Source organism: Pristiophorus japonicus, chromosome 2, assembly GCF_044704955.1.
Source record: "Pristiophorus japonicus isolate sPriJap1 chromosome 2, sPriJap1.hap1, whole genome shotgun sequence".
Taxonomy (NCBI): domain Eukaryota; kingdom Metazoa; phylum Chordata; class Chondrichthyes; family Pristiophoridae; genus Pristiophorus; species Pristiophorus japonicus.
Window position 1 is genome coordinate 17,376,906 of NC_091978.1, and position 19,707 is coordinate 17,396,612.

The 19,707-nt window shown below is 45.8% G+C and overlaps 1 protein-coding gene across 3 annotated transcripts in view; it reads right to left on the reverse strand.

Annotated features, from left to right (window-relative positions):
• LOC139236054 (dedicator of cytokinesis protein 2-like) overlaps positions 1 to 19,707 on the reverse strand; it is a 1,544,097-nt gene that overhangs the window by 1,029,650 nt on the left and 494,740 nt on the right. For all 3 annotated transcript variants that reach the window (XM_070866795.1, XM_070866794.1, XM_070866796.1), the window contains 2 exons: positions 3,640 to 3,740; positions 1,850 to 1,984 (listed from right to left, as the gene is read on the reverse strand). In XM_070866795.1, the coding sequence (XP_070722896.1) occupies positions 1,850 to 1,984; positions 3,640 to 3,740 (236 nt within the window). The remainder of the gene's footprint in view (positions 1 to 1,849; positions 1,985 to 3,639; positions 3,741 to 19,707) is intronic.

Here is a 19,707-nt window from a genome sequence, read left to right on the forward strand (position 1 = left end):
AAAGTCAAAATTACAACTCTAGCCAATTATATTAAAAAGAATGAGATAGTTGCTTGAAAAAGTGAATTATTAAAGTAATTTTACGGTACTTTTTATTTAAAAATAATCACACACATTTGAGGTAATTGTCAAAATAACCACGGGTGTGATGAGGAGAAATATTTTTACGCAGCGAGTTGTTATGATCTATAACGTGCTGCCTGAAAGGACGGTAGAAGCAGATTCAGTAATACCTTTCATGAAGGAATTGGATAAATACTTGGAGCGGAATAATAGCAGGGCTGTGTGTGCAGGACCAGGTGAGTGGGGCTAATTGGATAGCTCTTGGCTTACACAGGCACAATGGGCAGAATAGCCTCTATGTTTGTGCTCCGTGATTCTATGAGCTGGGTACAGGTGCCTAAACTCAGTTCACATGAGGTCGACACTTCTGACACAAGGAAAGGCCTTTCGGCCAATCGATCTGGGCTGGATTCAGACCTAGTTTAGCCAGTGGCTCAGCGGGTAGCACTCCTGCCTCGGAGTCAGAAGGTTTGTGGGTTCCCACTCCAAGGGAATTGAGCCCCAAAGAAATCTAGGCTGACACTCCAGTGCAGTACTGAGGGAACACTCCACTGTCAGAGGTGCCTTCTTTCAGATGAAACATTAAACCGAAGCCCCATCTGCTCTCCCAAGTGGACGTAAAAGATCCAGTGGCACTATTTATAAGAAGAGCAGGGGAGTGTCCAGTGTCCTGGCCAATATATTTATCCCTCAATCAACATAACAAAAAATAGATTATCTGGTCATTATCACATTGCTGTTTGTGGGAGCTTGCTTGTGCGCATATTGGCTGCCGCGTTTCCCACATTACAACAGTGACTACACTCCAAAAGTACATAATTGGCTGTAAAGCACTTTGAGACGTCCGGTGGTCGTGAAAGGTGCTATGTAAATCCTAGGGTTCGAAATTCCGTTTCTAACGCCGCCTGTTACCGCCGGAGAGGGGAGGCTAACGGGTGACAAAGTACTCACCGTCGATGGCGGGGTTCCTCGGCTCACGGGAAATTTAGTTGGGCGCTGTGCGCTCTGCTGCCACCCACGTGGTGACGTCATTGATAGTGCAATGCCCACTTGACGCCACGGCTGCGAAATTAGGTGAGTACGGTGACCTGATCGGCATGCGTCCGTACAACCTGGAAAAGGTGGCGGGACATCGGGGATCCCGGAGCGGGAGCGTCATGGGATCAAGGTAAGTGGTTATCTTTAATTCTTTTCATCATTTATGTATTAATGGGATCAGTGGGGAAGTGTGGGCGTGGGCCAAATAAATTTTCGTCAATTTATTTTTTTCCCACTTTTTCCAACTCGCATGCCGGCTCCCCATCCGTGGGGAAATTCGGTTGGCCTCCTGAGCTAACGCTCCATGGGCGCCCAAAGGTGAGTGTGCAACTCCACTGTTAGCGCTGCTCTCTCATCTTTGGACGGCAAAACTGAATTTTGCACTTTGAGGCGGCACCAACTGTCTGATGTTAAAATCAGCACTCAGCCGATGTCACCACCTCAAAAAATGGCGGGACCAAATTTCAACTCCCAAGTCTTTCTTTCTTTCTAGGTCCCAGAGGCTAACCAGCACCAGCATTCAGGCCCCTCAGTCTAGTCCCTGCACAGGCTCCTGATGAGTGAAGGGCGGAACGAGACATTAGAACGAGACACTCAGCTTAAGCGTTTAATGGACAGTTAACAGATGAGACGGCCCACTTTCTAATAGTTTGCAGCAGCAGTAGGGATGTTTAGTATTCGGGATCGATACAGCAGTGATGCCGAGAGATTGCTCAATGACATGGCCAAGTGATAGAAGGGGACTCACTGTGAGTAGAGGCTTCTCGACCGGACTGTGAACTTAAAGATGTATTCCAACGCTTTAAAGGCTCGCTTCAGAGGCTCGCATTCCAAGCCACGGCTCGCGGTGTCGACGTAGTCTGTCAGCACAGACAGAAGCTTCCTGCAACGAGAAGGGATTGCAGTATTAGAGAACACGCTCACTCAAAGAGTGCGGATCGCATTTTGTCGACCGCAGCTTTCTCCCTAGTGGACTACTGTGGTAATGCAACTACTCATGCAAATACAAGAAATGGGATCATGTGACAAGGCCATATGACAAGCTCCTGCAGAGCCACCTTGTGCATGTGTGTGTTTGTGGTATTGTAGCGAATCTATCACACACACCCCTCCTCTCCTGAAGACGTGGAGTCTTGCTGAAGAATGGCTCCCTTGAGTGCGCTCCTCTTGCCCGAGCTACCAGTCTTCATTACTTACAGTAACAGTACAGAATGGATTCCTCATAAAGGACCCCACTGTATCACCTGAAGGATCAAACCTTCCTCGCAAACAGTGGACAACCATCAACCACCTCAGAACCGGTCATGGTCAATGCTGCCACCTTCTCCGTAGGTGGAAGATTAAAGCCTCCCCATCATGTGACTACGAAGCTCCTGATCAGACCCTGGAGCACATCACTGAGTGCTGCCTTCAGAGGAAATTTGCAGGCAGCCTACAAGACATCCATGCTGTTACACCAGAAGCTTTGGCCTGGATACCCAATCAAGAAGAAGATTTACAGTAGCTACAGGCTTAACTAACCAACTCAGATTCAATAGAGAAATATTAATTGAATTTGTTGTGCCAAACTGTATTGTGAATTGAAGCAGATACAAAGTCGCTGAATATTATCTTTTGATATCTAAGAAGAAAGAAAGCTGCGGACTGCAGGAAGATATCCTGGTCAGGTGGGAAGACCAGTGGCAAATGGAATTCAATCCGGATAAGTGTGAGGTAATGCATTTGGGGAGGGCTAACAAGGCAAGGGAATACACATTAAATGGTATGAAACTGCAACATGTAGAGGAACAAAAAAGACCTTGGAGTGCGTGCACACAGATCCCTGAAGTTAGTAGGCCAGGTAGATAAGGTGGTTAAGAAGGCATATGGAATTGCAATCATCGGCCTTCAGCTCAACTACGTAAACGCTAATGTGCTTTCAATTATATTTAACACTGGTACACTGGTATAAAACACTGGTTAGGCCACAGCTGGAGTACTGCGTGCAGTTCTGGTCACCACATTACAGGAAGGACGTGATTGCACTGGGAAGGGTGCAGAGGAGATTTACGAAGATGTTGCCGGGAATGGAGAAACTAAGCTATGAGGAAAGATTAGATAGGCTGGGTTTGTTTCCATTGGAACAGAGGATGCTGAGGGGAGACCTCATTGAGGTGTATAAAATTATGAGGAGCCTAGATATAGTGGATAGAAAGGGCCTATTTCTCTTAGCAGAAGGGTCAACAACCAGGGGGCATAAATTTAAAGTAATTGGTAGAAGGTTTAGAGGGGATTTGAGAGGAAATTTCTTCATGCAGAGGGTTGTGGGGGTCTGGAACTCACTGCCTGAAAGGGAGGTAGAGGCAGAAACCCTCACTACATTTAAAAAGTACTTGGATGTGCACTTAAAGTGCCGTAACCTTTGGGATTACGGACCTGGAGCTGGAAAGTGGGATTAGGCTGGATAGCCTCCTGTTGGCCGGTGTGGACACGATGGGCCGAAATGGCCTCCTTCGTGCTGTAAATTTCTATGGTTCTATGACTTTTTGTCGTACGTACTTGTAAGCCAAGGTGGCGCTGAAGTGCTGTCGGATGTAGGCTTCCAAGACAGCGTTGAAGTGTTGGAACTTCCTGTCTGCGATCAGCCCAATGAGAAACACCTGAAATCACAGGAAGACATAATCGCACATTTAAACATCAAACATTCAACTCGCCTCTCCCAATCAAACAATCTCCGCTCGCTAGCCTTTTCTCCGCATAGACTCTTGCGTGACAGAAGGAGGCCATTCAGCCCATCATGTCTGTGCCGGGCTCTTTCAAAGAGCGATCCACTCCCCCACTCTTTGCCTGGTAGCCCTGCAGATTTTTCCTGTTCCAATTGCCTTTTGGAAGCTACTATTGACTCAGTGTCAGCCGTGGCTCAGTGGGTAGCACTGTCGCCTCTGAGTCAGAAGGTTGTCGGTTCAAGTCCCATTCCAGGGACTTGAGCACACAGAAATCTAGGCTGACACTCCCAGTGTAGTACTGAAGGAGTGCTGCACTGTCGGAGGTGCCATCGTTCACATGAGATGTGAAACAGAGGCCCCATCTGCTCTACCAAGTGGATGTAAAAGATCCCATGGCACTATTTCGAAGAAGAGCAGGGGAGTTATTCCCGGTGTCCTGGCCAATATTTATCCCTCAATCAACATAAAAAAAATAGATTATCTGGTCATTATCACATTGTTGTTTGTGGGAGTGCAAAATTGGCTGCTGTATTTTCTGCATTACAACAGTGACTACAGTCCAAAAGTACTTCATTGGCTGTAGAGCGCTTTGAGAGTCTGGTGGTCGTGAAAGGTGCTATATAAATCCAAGTCTTTCTGCCTCCACCCCCTTTTCAGGCAGCGCGTTCCAGATCACAACAACTCTCTGTGAAAAAAATTATCATCTCCCCCTCTGTTTTGCCAATTATCTCAAATATGCGTCCTTTGGTTCTGCCAGTGGAAACGGTTTCTCCTTATTTACTCTGTCAAAACCTCTCATGAGTTTGAACTCCTCTATTAAATCTCCTCTGAACCTTCCCTGCCCTGAGAAGGACAATCCCCCTCTGATCTCTCTGTCCTCGATCTCCTACATTGTTCCAACAAAGCTCAATGCAAGCTCGAGGAACAGCACCTCATCTTTCGTTCAGGCACTTTACAGCCTTCTGGACTCAACATCGAGTTCAATAATTTCAGACCATAACCGCTGCCAATCTTTGGTTCCCTTCCACAACACCGCCCCCCCCGCCCCACTTTCCGCCGCCCCCCCTCAGAGCCTGTTTCTTTCTTTTTCCTTGTCTCTCATGGCAGTTGGTGATTATCCCGCCATTCACACCCTATCTTGACTAATGTTTTTCCAACACCTGGCATTACCATTTGAATTTAGGCCATCATCCCTTCTGTCTCTCTAATCTCTCCTGTCTTCCACCCGATCACAGACCTTCCCTTTTGTTCTTTCTTCCCCCTCCCCCTTTCAGTGCTTGTTAAGAATCTGTTCTTTTCAAACACTCTCCATTTCTGACAAAAGGTCATCGACCCGAAACATTAACTCTGCTTCCTCTCCACAGATGCTGCCTGACCCGCTGAGATTTCCAGCATTTTCTGTTTTTATTCCAGATTCCAGCATCCGCAGAATTTTGCTTTTGTAAGAACAATCCCAGCTTCTCTCGTCTCCTTTCCAGAAGATGCTGAATTTTTTCCCTGGGTACAGGCCCTTTTGTTTTGGCTGCCCTCTGACATTGTTCCTTAGTGACCCTTGTTCGTGCGTGAGCTTTCACTGTGAGTGTCGGCAGGCTGTGAAACATAGAGGGAATCTTAAGCCGAATCTCATCCTACCTTTAATAGGCATCACTATCAAAGCAGGGGTCATTAAATAACAATCACATAGTTACGTCATGTTTACAGCACAGGAACTGGCCATCTGGCCCAACAGGTTCATCATGGTGTATATGCTCCACATGAGCCTCCTCTCACCCCTCGTCATCTCAAAGCTTTTTGGTTGAAGAACCCTTTTTCAAATGGATTCGTAATCATGGATCCACCCCCGCCTAAATTATAATACTATACAATACTCATAAGATGAAAGTGCGACATGTAAAGAGTGCTTTAATGATGCTTTTAAGAAAACAAGGCCTAGAAATTCGGTTTTTGTGCCCCGTTAGGGCCCCTGGGGACGCTAATGGGGCATAAACGTCTTTTCACCCAGGCGTGACATACTAACCACGGGAGTTTAGCAGCGGCAGTAACCCGTAGCGACCCGCTCCGCTGCGCCGGCAATGACAACGTCATCATTGTGTTCAGCGCCCCGTTATCGCCCCGGAACGAAAATTGGGCATCGTCCCCCCGAAGCGTCGGGCGATGCCAGCGACAGCTTCAGGGACACGAACCGGGTGGCCGGCCGCTCGCGGGATGAAATTTAAAGGGGAAATTGGCGACCATTTAAAAACAAAAACTGTCGTCTCTCTTCTGCGCTTTGATCGCGGGGTCCGTGCCGCAATCGGTCACTCTGCTCGAGTTCCGGGCTGCTGGCATGGCACCGATCCTTGTGGAACACCACTTCCCACCATTTGCCACTCTGAGTAAATACCCTGAACTCCTACTCTCTGCTTTCTGTCTTGTAGACAGCTTGTTACCCATTCTGCTACTTGTCCTCTGTCTCCACATGCTCTGACCTCAGTCATGAGTCTTTTATGCGGTACCTTACCAAAGGCTTTTTGAAAATCCAAATATATTACAACTACTCTATTATTTTGTCCATTTTTTCTGTCGGTTCTCCAAAGAATTTAATAACATTGAACTCTCGTTTGAAATCAGTACTGACTACTCTTTGTCGCATTTTCTATTACATCTTTGAGTAAAGATTCTATTATCTTTCCTATCACCGGCCTTAATCTAACTGGTCTATAGCTCCCTGGACTTGTTCTATCTCCCTTTTTAAAAATAGGATTCAAATTATCTTTCCTCCAATCATCTGGTACTATTCTCATTTCCAATGAATTTTTATATATGTGTAATAATGCCTCTGCTATCTCTTCGCTAACTTCTTTAAATATGTGCAGATGCAATCCATCTGAACAAGGGTAGGTATTCTCTAAGTTTAGCTATTATCTCCCCAGTTTCTAACTTTAATGTCTTTATATTATTTTTGACCTTTTCTTCTAATATCAATGTCAGCTAATTACTGAGACAAAGTAATTGTTCACTCATGTTTGACACCATAACAACAATAGCGCCTTTAACGTAGTGAAATTTTCCAAGGCGTTTCACAGGAGTATTATGTGATAAAAATTTGAATCCGAACCACATAATTAGGAATTAGCACAGGTAACCAAAAGCTTGGTCAATGAGGTAGGTTTTAAGGAGCGCCTTGCAGGAGGAAAGAGGGGTAGTCAGGCAGAGAGGTTTAGGCAGGGAGTTCCAGAGCTTGGGGCACAGGTAACAAAAGGCACAGCCAGCAATGATTGAGCGATTACGATCAGGGTGCTCAGGAGGGCAGAATTAGAGGAGCGCAGACATCTCGGGGGGGTGGGGCTGGTTGAGATTACAGAGATAGGGAGGGGCGAGGCCATGGAGGGATTGGAAAATAAGGATGTGAATTTTGAAATCGAGGCGCTGCTTAACCAGAAGCTAATGTAGATCAGTAAGGACAGGGTTGATGGGTGAGCGGGATTTGGTGCGAGTTAGTATACATTTCATAGTAACTCACTGTACGTGAATTATTTCTGACAGTTGAGTCAGCTGTGGCTCAGTGGGTAGCACACTCGCCTCTGTATCAGAAGGTTGTGGGTTCGAGTCTCTCATAAATCTAGACTGACGCTCCCAGTGCAAAACTGAGTGCTGCACTGTCAGAAGTGCCATTGTTTGGATGAAACGTTAAACCGAGGCCCTGTCTGCTCTCTCTGGTGGATGTAAAAGATCCCATGGCACTATTTCGAAGAAGAGTTGGAGAGTTATCCCTGGAGTCCTGGCCAATATTTATCCCTCAATTAACATAACAAAAACAGATTATCTGATCGTTGTCACATTGCTGTACGTGGGAGCTTGCTGTGCGCAATTTGGCTGCCACGTTTCCCACATTACAACAATGACTACATTTCAAAAGTGCTTCATTGGGTGTAAAGCACTTTGAGATGTCTGATGGTCGTGAAAGGCACTATATACATGTAAGTCTTTCTTTCGGATGTGATATAAAATCCAATCTTTTATATCTTTATAAATTTAATAGAATAATGCTATAATCCCTCCACCACCGGCGCACTGTGGCTGCAGTGTGTACCATTTACAAGAAGCACTGCAGCAACTGGCCATGGCTTCTTCGACAGCACCTCACAAACCCGCGACCTCTATCACCTAGAAGGACAAGGGCAGCAGGCACATGGGAACACCATCACCTCCACGTTCCCCTCCAAGTCATACACTATCCTGACTTAGAAATATATCGGCCGTTCCTTCATCGTCGCTGGGTCAAAATCCTGGAACTCCCTCCCTAACAGCACTGTGGGAGCACCTTTACCACAAGGAGTGCAACGGTTCAAGAAGGCGGCTCACCACCACCTTCTCAAGGGCAATTAGGGATGGGCAATAAATGCCGGCCTTGCCAGCGATGCCCACATCCTGGAACGAATTTAAAAAAACAGAAAAGAAAAATTCAGCAAAGGTTGAGAGGAGGTTTGATAGAGTTGTTCAAAATCTTGAGGGGTTTAGACAGAATTGATAGAGAGAAATTGTTCCTATTGGCAAAGGGTCGAGAACCAGAGGACACAGATTTAAGGTGATTGTCAAAAGAACCAAAGGCGACACAAGAAAAAACATTTTTATGCAGCGAGTGGTTTGGATCTGGAATGCACAGCCTGAGAGGGTGGTGGAGGCAGACTCAATCACGGCTTTCAAAAAGGAATTGGATAAGTACCTGAAGGAAAAAAATTGCAGGGCTACGGGGAAAGGGTGGGGGAGTGGGACTGGCTACGGTGCTCTTGCAGAGAGCCAGCATGGACTCGACGTCCCTTCTGTGCTGTAACCATTCTATGATTTCTTTCATTTGGTGAATCAAGGAGAGGTACATTTTTAAATGTTTTTTTGTCTGTTTTCCCCTGTTCTGATTCTGTTCGTACCAAAACACTGTTCACTAGATCTGCTACGCTGATCCAAGGCTTGCTCTGTAAATGTCTGCTGGTTGCTGATCCAAGAACATAAGAATATAAGAAATAGGAGCAGGAGTAGGCCATTTGGTCCTTCGAGCCTGCTCCACCATTCAATAAGATCATGGCTGATCTGATCATGGACTCAGCTCCACTTCCCTGCCCGCTCCCCATAACCCTTTACTCCCTTATCACTCAAAATTCTGTCCATCTCCGCCTTAAATATATTCAATGACCCAGCCTCCACAGCTTTCTGGGGCAGAGAATTCCATAGATTTACAACACTCAGAGAAGAAATTTCTCCTCACCTCCGTTTTAAATGGGCGGCCCCTTATTCTAAGACTATGTCCCCTAGTTTTAGTTTCCCCTATGAGTGGAGACTGCATCCACCTTGTCAAGCCCCCTCATTATCTTATAAGTTTCATAAGATCATCTCTCATTCTTCTGAACTCCAATGTGTATAGGCCAATCCTACTCAACCTAGCCTCATAAATCAACCCCTTCATCTCCGGTATCAACCCAGTGAACCTTCTCTGAACAGCCTCCAATGCAAGTATATCCTTCCTTAAGTACAGAGACCAAAACTGCACGCAGTACTCCAGGTGTGGCCTCACCAATACCCTGTACAGTTGTAGCAGGACTTCTCTGTTTTTATACTCTATCTCCCTTGCAATAAAGGCCATTTGCCTTCCTGATTACTTGCTGTACCTGCAGACTAATTTTTTGTGTTTCATGCAGTGCAATTTTTCTCCATTTAAATTATAATAAGAATTTCCCTTCAGAGAAGTAGGAAGCTTTGTAGGTACGGTAGGGCAGAGGTTGTATTACTGGATTACTAATCAGATGCCTGGACTAAGAATTCTATAGAATTTCAGGGAATATACAGTGCAGAAATAAGCCAATCGGGCCAACAGGTCTGTGCCAGTGCTTCCACATGATCCAATAACCAAGAGAAAGCGAGTTCAAATTTGAATTTGAATTCAGTTAAAAAAAAATCTGGAAATAAAAAGCTGGTATCAATGAAAGTGCCCATTATTGTTTCTGCCCTTGCCTCAGCTTATCCACTGCTGAAGCCCTCATCCATGCCTTTCTTACCTCGAGACTTGACTAATCGAATGAATTCCTGGCTGGCCTCCCACATTCTACCCTACGTAAAGTAGAAGTGATTCAAAACACGCCTCGATTTCAAAATTCTCATCTCTATTTTCTATTCCATCTATGGCCTCGCCCCTCCCTATCTCTGTAATCTCCTCAAGCCCCACAACCCCCCCAGATGTCTGCGCTCCTCTAATTCTGCCCACTTGAGCACCCCTGATGATAATCACTCAATCATTGATGGCGTGCCTTCAGTTGCTGAGGCCCCAAGCTCTGGAACTCCCTGCCTAAACCTCTCCGCCTCTCTTTCCTCCTTCAATACGCTCCTACCTCTCTGGCCAAGCTTTTGGTCACCTGCGCTAATTTCTACTTATGGGGCTCGGTGTCAAAGGTTTTATCTCATAATACATCTATGAAGCGCCTTGGGACGTTTCAGTACGCTAAAGGCGCTTTGTAAATGCAAGTTGTTGTTGTTGTAATACTCATCATCATAGGCAGTCCCTCGTATCGAGGATGACTTGCTTCCAAGCCAAAAAGTTCACAGGTGTTTCAATTAAGCACCTAATATTCCACATCCCGAACTACATCCTGAAGGGTGGAAGATGCCTGTGGGTGGATTTTTTTAACGTGTGGTGACCGTTGCACACCAGCCACCACACGGGCTTGACAGAGCTAGGTCTTGGTCCAGTGGCAAGGGTTAACCAAGATGGCAATGTGGGCTGACCCGTGCTGCCCCTGGGCCCCGAACTCATGCCTCTCCTGGGCTGCGATCATGTCCCTCCACAGTCTCTCGACGCTCCTGCTGTATCTGCCCATGCTCCAGTCACCTCGCTGGACCTTGATGACGTCACTCTTCACTGCCATCGCCCTCCTGCACCAGCTCGCGCCTACACAATACTAACTGGTTCACAAACCAGGGAAGGTGACCTGCTGTCTTACACTATCCGTAACTCCAGTCCCACACTAATTTGGTTGACTCTTAAATGCTCTCTGAAGTAGACAGCCACTCAGTGATATCAAACTGTTCGAATGCTCACCACCACCTTCTCAGAGAAATTAAAGATGGGCAATAAATGCTGGCCTTGTCAATGACGCCTACTTCCCAAAAATGAATAAAATAAAAAAGTGCCTGTCTTTCACTGATGGAAGAGTTGACTGAGATCGAGACTATATAGGAAACTATGTGGGCAGACCGAGGCCCTGACATTCCACAGCATATTACGGTGAGAATCCCAGTGCATTGTGCTACTCAGGTGCTGGACATTGATGTTTGCTTGAACATATCTTTTGAAATAAATGATTTATAGATTTATCGCCTTTCAGTGTTGCTTGCGAAGCACACATTTCAAGTCCGGTTTTGGGGGCGGGGGTGCAGAGGTGGCACTTTCTCGGCCACGTTTCCATGGCAACCGTCACAGCTGCTCAGTGGCCGGTGAGCAAGCAGTCAGAGTTAGTGGCTTGGCCCATGATGTGTCTGCTTCTTTTCTAACCTCCCACCCAGGACAGACAGCTTCGCCACACCACATTCCAGCCAGGAAACCATGGAAACCAACACTGACCCAATTTAGATGGAGACAAAGAGTTTGCATTGATATCCACACCTTTCATAATCTCAGGACATCACAAAACACTTTACAGCCAATGAAGGACTTCTGAAGTGTAGTTACTGTTGTAGCGCAGGAAATTAATTTGCGCACAACCTGCTCCCACAAACAGCAGAGAGATGTGTTTTAGTGATGTTGGTTGAGGGAGAAATAGTGACCAGCACACTGGGGAGAGCTCCCCTGCCCTTCTTCAAATCTCCGTGGGATCTTTAGTGTATGCTTGAGATGGCTGACAGAGCCTCGGTTTAATATCTCAGCCAAAAGAACACATCTCCTTGAATGCGGCACAGCACTGACGTGTCAGCTTAGGTTTGAAGTCTCTGGAGTGGAACTTGAACTCATGATCTCTGACTGAGAGATGAGAGAGCTACCCACTGAGCCATGGCTGACAACTAATAAGCAGGTTAAAGTACCAGGCCGCTCATGAAATTCAGAAACTCCTCCTACTACCTGTCTGGTTGAGTCAAGCGTGCCTACATATTTGGAAATTACTTCCAGTAACTGCCCAATGCAATGTCTCTCTCTTTGTCTATTTGGAAACCAATATAACATCCTGGTTCTTTTCCTCTGGTCACGGTGAATGGTAAGTAGCTTTTCGTTTTTCTTTTCTCTATCAGTAAGTAACATTTAGCATTGTTGTTGCCAATTTAAGTTAATCTAAGGGTTAAGACATGGCAGGACAGCTCGGACACGTGTTATGCTCCTCATGTACTATGTGGGAAGTCAGGGACGCTTCCGGTGTCCCTGACGACTACGTGCGCGGGAAGTGTATCCGCCTCCAGCTCCTGACGGACTGCATTGCGGCACTGGAGCTGTGGGTGGATTCATTCTGGAGCATCCACGATGCTGAGAATGATGTGAATAGCACATTTAGCAAGCTGGTCTCACCGCAGGTAAAGGGGACACAGCCAGATAGTAAATGGGTGACTAGCAGGAAGAGCAGTGCAAGGAAGGTAGTGCAGGGGTCCCCTGCGGTCATCCCCCTGCAAAACAGATATACCGCTTTGGGTACTGTTGGGGGGGATGACTCATCAGGGGAGAGCAGCAGCAGCCAAGTTCATGGCACCATGGCTGGCTCTGCTGCACAGGAGGGCAGGGAAAAGAGTTGGAGAGCTATAGTGATAGGGGATTCGATTGTAAGGGGAATAGGTAGGTGTTTCTGCGGCCGCAACCGAGACTCCAGGATGGAATGTTGCCTCCCTGGTGCAATGGTCAAGGATGTCTCGGAGCGGATGCAGGACATTCAGAAAAGGGAGGGTGAACAGCCAGTTGTCGTGGTGCATATAGGTACCAACGATATAGGCAAAAAAACGGGATGAGGTCCTACGAGATGAATTTAGGGAGCTGGGAGCTAAATTAAAAAGTAGGACCTCAAAGGTAGTAATCTCAGGATCGCTACCAGTGCCACATGCTAGTCAGAGTAGGAATCGCAGGATAGCTCAGATGAATACGTGGCTTGAGGAGTGGTGCAATGAGGGGATTCAAATTCCTTGGACATTGGAACCGGTTCTGGGGGAGGTGGAACCAGTACAAACCGGACGGTCTGCACCTGGGCAGGACCAGAACCAATGTCCTCGGAGGAGTGTTTGCTAGTGCTGTTGGGGAGGAGTTAAACTAACATACCAGGGGGATGGGAACCTATGCAGGGAGACAGAGGGAAATAAAATTGAGGCGGAAGTAAAAGATAGAAAGGAGAATAGTAAAAGTGGAGGGCAGAGAAACCCAAGGCAAAAAATAAAAAGGGCCACATTACAGAAAAATTCTAAAGGGCCAAAGTGTGTTAAAAAGACAAGTCTGAAGGCTCTGTGCCTCAATGCGATGAGTATTCAGAATAAGGTGGATGAATTAACTGAGCAGACAGTAGTTAACAAATATGATGTAATTGGCATCACGTAGATATGGTTCCAGAGTGACCAAGGCTGGGAACTCAACATCCAGGGGTATTCAACATTCAGGAAGGATAGGCAGAGAGGAAAAGGAGGTGGGGTGGCATTGCTGGTTAAATAGGAAATTAAGGCAATTGTAAGGAGGGACATTAGCCTGAATGGAATCGGTATGGGTGGAGCTGCGGAATACCAAAGGGCAGAAAACGCTAGTGGGAGTTGTGTACAGGCCACCAAACAGTTGTACTGAGGTTGGGGACAGCATCAAACAAGAAATAAGGGATGTATGCAACAAAGGTACAGCAGTTATCATGGGCGACTTTAATTTACATATTGAGTGGCCTAACCAAACTGGTAGCAATGCAGCGGAGGAGGATTTCCTGGAGTGTATTAGGGATCGTTTTCTCGACCAATATGTCGAGGAACCAACCAGAGAGCTGGCCATCCTAGACTGGGTAATGTGTAATGAGAAGGGACAAATTAGCAATCTTGTTGTGCGAGGCCCCTTGGGGAAGAGTGACCATAATATGATAGAATTCTTTATTAAGATGGAGAGTGACAGTAAATTCGGAAACTAGGGTCCTGAACTTAAGGAAAGGTAACTTTGACGGTATGAGGCGTGAATTGGCTAGAATAGACTGGCAAAGGATACTTAAAGGGTTGACGGTGGATAAGCAATGGCAAACATTTAAAGATCACATGGATGAACTTCAGCAATTGTACATCCCAATCTGGAGTAAAAATAAAACGGGGAAGGTGACTCAACCATGGCTAATAAGGGAAATTAAGGATAGTGTTAAATCCAAGGAAGAGGCATATAAATTGGCTCGAAAAAGCAACAAACCTGAGGACTGGGAGAAATTTAGAATTCAACAGCGAAGGACTAAGGGTTGAATTAAGAGGGGGAAAATAGAGTACGAGAGGAAGCTTGCTGGGAACATAAAAACTGACTGCAAAGGCCTCTATAAATATGTGAAGAGAAAAAGGTTAGTGAAGACAAACATAGGTCCCTTGCAGTCAGAATCAGGTGAATTTATAATGGGGAACAAAGAAATGGCAGACCAATTGAACAAATACTTCGGTTCTGTCTTCACGAAGGAAGACACAAATAACCTTCCGAATGTACTAGGGGGTCTAGTGAGAAGGAGGAACTTATTAGGCGGGAAATTGTGTTAGGGAAATTGATGGGATCGAAGGCCAATAAATCCCTGGGACCTGATAGTCGGCATCCCAGAGTACTTAAGGAAGTGGCCCTAGAAATAGTGGATGCATTGGTGATCATTTTCCAACAGTCTATCGACTCGGGATCAGTTCCTACGAACTGGAGGGTGGCTAATGTAACACCACTTTTTAAAAAAAGGAAGGAGAGAGAAAACGGATAATTATAGATCGGTTAGCCTGACAACAGTAATGGGGAAATTGTTGGAATCAATTATTAAGGATGAAATAGCAGCGCATTTGGAAAGCAGTGACAGGATCGGACCAAGTCAGCATGGATTTATGAAAGGGAAATCATGCTTGACGAATCTTCTGGAAGTTTTTGAGGATGTAACTAGCAGAGTGGACAAGTGGATGTGGTGTATTTGGACTTTCAAAAGGCTTTTGACAAGGTCCCGCACAAGAGATTGGTGTGCAAAATCAAAGCGCATGGTATTGGTGGTAATGTACTGACGTGGATAGAGAACTGGTTGGCAGACAGGAAGCAGAGAGTCGGGATAAACGAGTCCTTTTCAGAATGGCAAGCAGGGCTTAGTGCTGGGACCCCAGTTTTTACAATATACATTAACGATTTAGATGAAGGAATTGAGTGTAATATCTCCAAGTTTGCAGATAACACTAAACTGGGTGGCGGTGTAAGCTGTGAGGAGGACGCTAAGAGGCTGCAGGGTGACTTGGACAAGTTAGGTGAGTGGGCAAATGCATGGCAGATGCAGTATAATGTGGATAAATGTGAGGTTATCCATTTTGGGGGCAAAAACACGAAGGCACAATATTATCTGAATGGCATCAGATTAGGAAAAGGGGAGGTGCAACAAGACCTGGGTGTCATGGTTCATCAGTCACTGAAATGGGCATGCAGGTACAGCAGGCGGTGAAGAAGGCAAATGTTATGTTGGCCTTCATAGCTAGGGAATTTGAGTATAGGGGCAGGGAGGTCTTACTGCAGTTGTACAGGGTCTTAGTGAAGCCTCACCTGGAACATTGTGTTCAGTTTTGGTCTCCTAATCTGACGAAGGACGTTCTTGCAATTGAGGGAGTGCAGCGAAGGTTCACCAGACTGATTCCAGGGATGGCTGGACTGTCATATGAGGAGAGACTGGATCAACTGGGCTTTTATTAACTGGAGTTTAGAAGGATGAGAGGGAATCTCAGAAACATATAAGATTCTGACGGGACTGGACAGGTTCGATGCGGGAAGAATGTTCCCGATGTTGGGGAAGTCCAGAACCAGGGGACATAGTCTTAAGATAAGGGGTAAGCCATTTAGGACTGAGATGAGGAGAAACTTCTTCACTCAGAGAGTTGTTAACCTGTGGAATTCCCTACCGCAGAGAGTTGTTGGTGCCAGTTCATTGGATATATTCACGAGGGAGTTAGATATGGCCCTTATGGCTAAGGGGTCAAGGGGTATGGAGAGAAAGCAGGAAAGGGGTACTGAGGGAATGATCAGCCATGATCTTATTGAATGGCGGTGCAGGCTCGAAGGGCCGAATGGCCTACTCCTGCACCTATTTTCTATGTTTCTATGTTTCTAAGAGCCTAAGATACCTTTCATATCCCCAACGGTACATTAATAATGAACAACAATCTTATCAAGGTTCATTTAATCATTGGGCAGCTACCTCAGTCTGTCAGGTGGAAACTGCAGACACAAACCTTCATATAACTCAAAAGCAAATAACTATGGATGCTGGAAATTAAAACATAAGAATATAAGAAAGGAGCAGGAGTCGGCCATTCGGCCCCACGAGCCTGTTCCGCCATTCAATAAGATCATGGCTGGTCATCGGCCTCAACATCCCTTGATTCCCCATAGACTCCAAAAATCTATCTATCTCCGCCTTGAATATATTCAGAGACTGAGCATCCGCAACCCTCAGGGGCAGAGAATGCCAAAGATTCACAACTCTGAGAAAAAATATCTTCTCTTCTCATCTTAAATGGCCTACCCCTTATCCTGACTGTGCCCCCTATTTCTAGACACTTCAGCCAGGGGAAGCAACCTCTCAGTATCTACCCTGTCGGTCCCCGTCAGAATCTTGTATGTGATCTGAATCTGAAACAAAAAGTCTCTGGTGTGGGACTTGAACCGACGACCTTCTGACTCTGAGCTGAGAGTGCTACCAGTTTTAAAAGAAGGCTTTCAAAGCAAATATGGGTTGTGGTTGTCAGTTTGGCTCAGAGTCGAAGCCTCTCCTCTGAGCCAAACGGTCTATAGGTTCAAGCACCATTCCAAACATAGACAGACACACAATGACCCAGAAATCCCAGCCTCCCCGGGTCCGTACTGAGTGTTTATGGACCCGGGAAGGCATCGCAATAGCCGATTTTCAGCGCACAAAGCATATGCGCTGAAAACCGGCTTTTCCGATCTGTCAAACTCCAGCTTGACAGATCATCCACATATTGGGAGCGAGGACATTTGCAAGGGAAAGATTGCGGTATTTACCCATGTCTTGCCCAGCAAATGTCCTCAAAACCGCGCCTGATAAAAGCGGGCGTATAGCATACTTTTACAGGCATAAGAGTCTTAAAACACACTTAGTACACATTTTATTTTTTAAAACCCTGCCCACTACGTTAAATTTATTTAAAACCATAATTTAAAAAACTTTTTGAAAACGCTGAATTTTTTTTTGCTCTCAGGTATTTATTAACTTTAATTTCAATTAATTTTAATTATGAGAGGTGTATTTTTAAATTTTTATTTGGTGTTATTGTATTTTTTTTTTCTCTCAATTAATAGCAATGAGAACTGGTAGATACGGATTGGCTGAGCACTCACACGTGACTGCACTTTCTGCGTGGGAACCTGGAGAAAGGGAGCATGCTCCGCAGTGCGGGAAGAGAAGGCCTCCTCACCGGAATCCCACGCTTACCCGGGACCACCAGGTAAATTCGTAAACATGTTTCAGGTCGGAGACAAATGCCCGCGGGAAGCCTCCGACCGGAATTTCAGCCCCATAATCTCGGCTGGCACTTCAGTCCAGTACTGACAAACTGTTGTGTTAGAAATGCTATCATGAGAAAGAAAGAATTGCATTTAAGTAGCACCTTTCATTACCTCAGGACGTCCCAAAGTGCTTTACAGCCAATGAAGTATTTTGAAGTGTAGTCACTGTTGCAATATAGGAAATGCAGCAGTCAATTTGCGCACAGTATGCTCCCACAAACAGCAATGTGATAATGACCCGATAATGTGTTTATTGGTGATGTTGACTGAGGGATTGGCCAGCACACCGGGGAGAACATCCCTGCTCTTCTTCGGAATAGTGCCATGGGATCTTTTACGTCCACCCGAGAGGGCAAATGTTAAACCAAAGCCCAACTGCCTGTTGATGTGGATGTAAACGGTCCCATTGCAAAGCAATAGAGCTGCTAGTTCTCCTGGTACCATGGGCGACAAAAGAAAGAGCTGCAGTACTGATATTTGTGGAGTCGGGAGTTGCTGCACCTGGCTTAGCTCTGGGGAAATGCAGCCAGATTTACCGCACCACCTCCCCCTCCACCACCATTCCCGCCCACCTTTCCGGCCAATCATGAAAAGGGGTCGGGTCTCCGCTGCTCCCAGTGGGCAGGAGGCACCAATGTTCTCTGCCCATGCCCCACACCAGAAAAAAAAAAAAATCGATCCCCAGTGCGTCTGCTGCTTCAGCGTAGTTATGAGCTTGTGCCAATGACCAATTGCATCGTCGAGTTGTGTGTCAGCTGTGTGTCACCCTCACCTTTGAGTCAGAAGGTTGTCGGTTCAAGCCGCGCTCCAGTGACTCGAGCATAAAGATCTCGGCTGACACTAGGCTGAGGGAGTACCGCACTGTCGGAGGTGCTGTCTTTCGGATGAGACATTTCGCCGAGGCCCTGTCTGCTCTCTCAGGTGGACATAAAAGATCCCATGGCACTATCCCTCTCGGGTGGACGTAAAAGATCCCATTCCGAAGAAGAGCAGGGACGTTCTCCCCGGTGTGCTGGCCAATCCCTCAGTCAACATCACCAATAAACACATTATCGGGTCATTATCACATTGCTGTTTGTGGGAGCATGCTGTGCGCAAGTTCTCCCCGGTGTCCTGGCCAATATTTATCCCGTAACCAACATCATTAAATCAGATTATCCGGTCATTATCACCGCTGTTTGTGGGAGCTTGCTGTGTGTTAATTGGATGCCGCATTTTTTAAAATGACAACAGTGACTACACCACAAAAGAACTTCATTGGCTGTAAAGCGCTTTGCGATATCCTGAGGTCGTAAAAGGCGCGATATAAATGCAGGTCTTTCTTTATTGCATCCAGCACATCGATGCTACATTAAATCCTGACGAGAATGCTTAGTAAAGCATTTAACAAATTCTCTGCTAACTCTCAGATTTGTTTTCTTAATAACAAGCACATTTTTGTTTTTATCAAATAAACATAAAAAACAGGAACAGAAAGTGCAAGCCAATGTTTTAAAATTCTGCTGAATAACACCAGACGGCTAAAAATAGATCATGGGATATCCTTTTAATTTCAGTTACCGTAGCAACTAGAAGCAAACAAGTAAGAAACGCCAGGGCCCAATCACAGACTGATCCTGCGGTGTCAAGGACACAAATGGACACAGCTTTCAACATCTTCAGTTACTGAAATAGAGGATTTATTTTCAATATTGTTACGCTGTTCTGAAACCCCCTTTTGTCTATTCTCTCGGCCTGTTGCCATGGAGACATTAAACTCCCACTTTGACATTATACCACTGAATGTGATTTATAAGCAACGCTCTACTCGTGCAGTCACGGTTATCAGGAAGTGCGTTGAAGACCCAAGATCGAGCACGCAATGCCGATCAAATGTGGTGGGAAAGCAAAGAATATGCAAAGGGATATAGACAGGCTAAGTGAGTGGGCAAAAATTTGGCAGATGGAGGATAATGTGGGAAAATGTGAGGTTATCCACTTTGGTAGGAAAAATAAAAAAGCAAATGATTATTTAAATGGGGAGATATTTCAAAGACCATGGTCCAGAACTTAAAGAAGGGTAACTTTGAAGGTATGAGGCGTGAATTGGCTAGGATAGATTGGCGAATGATACTGAAGGGGTTGACTGTGGATGGGCAATGGCAGACATTTAGAGACCGCATGGATGAACTACAACAATTGTACATTCCTGTCTGGCGTAAAAATAAAAAA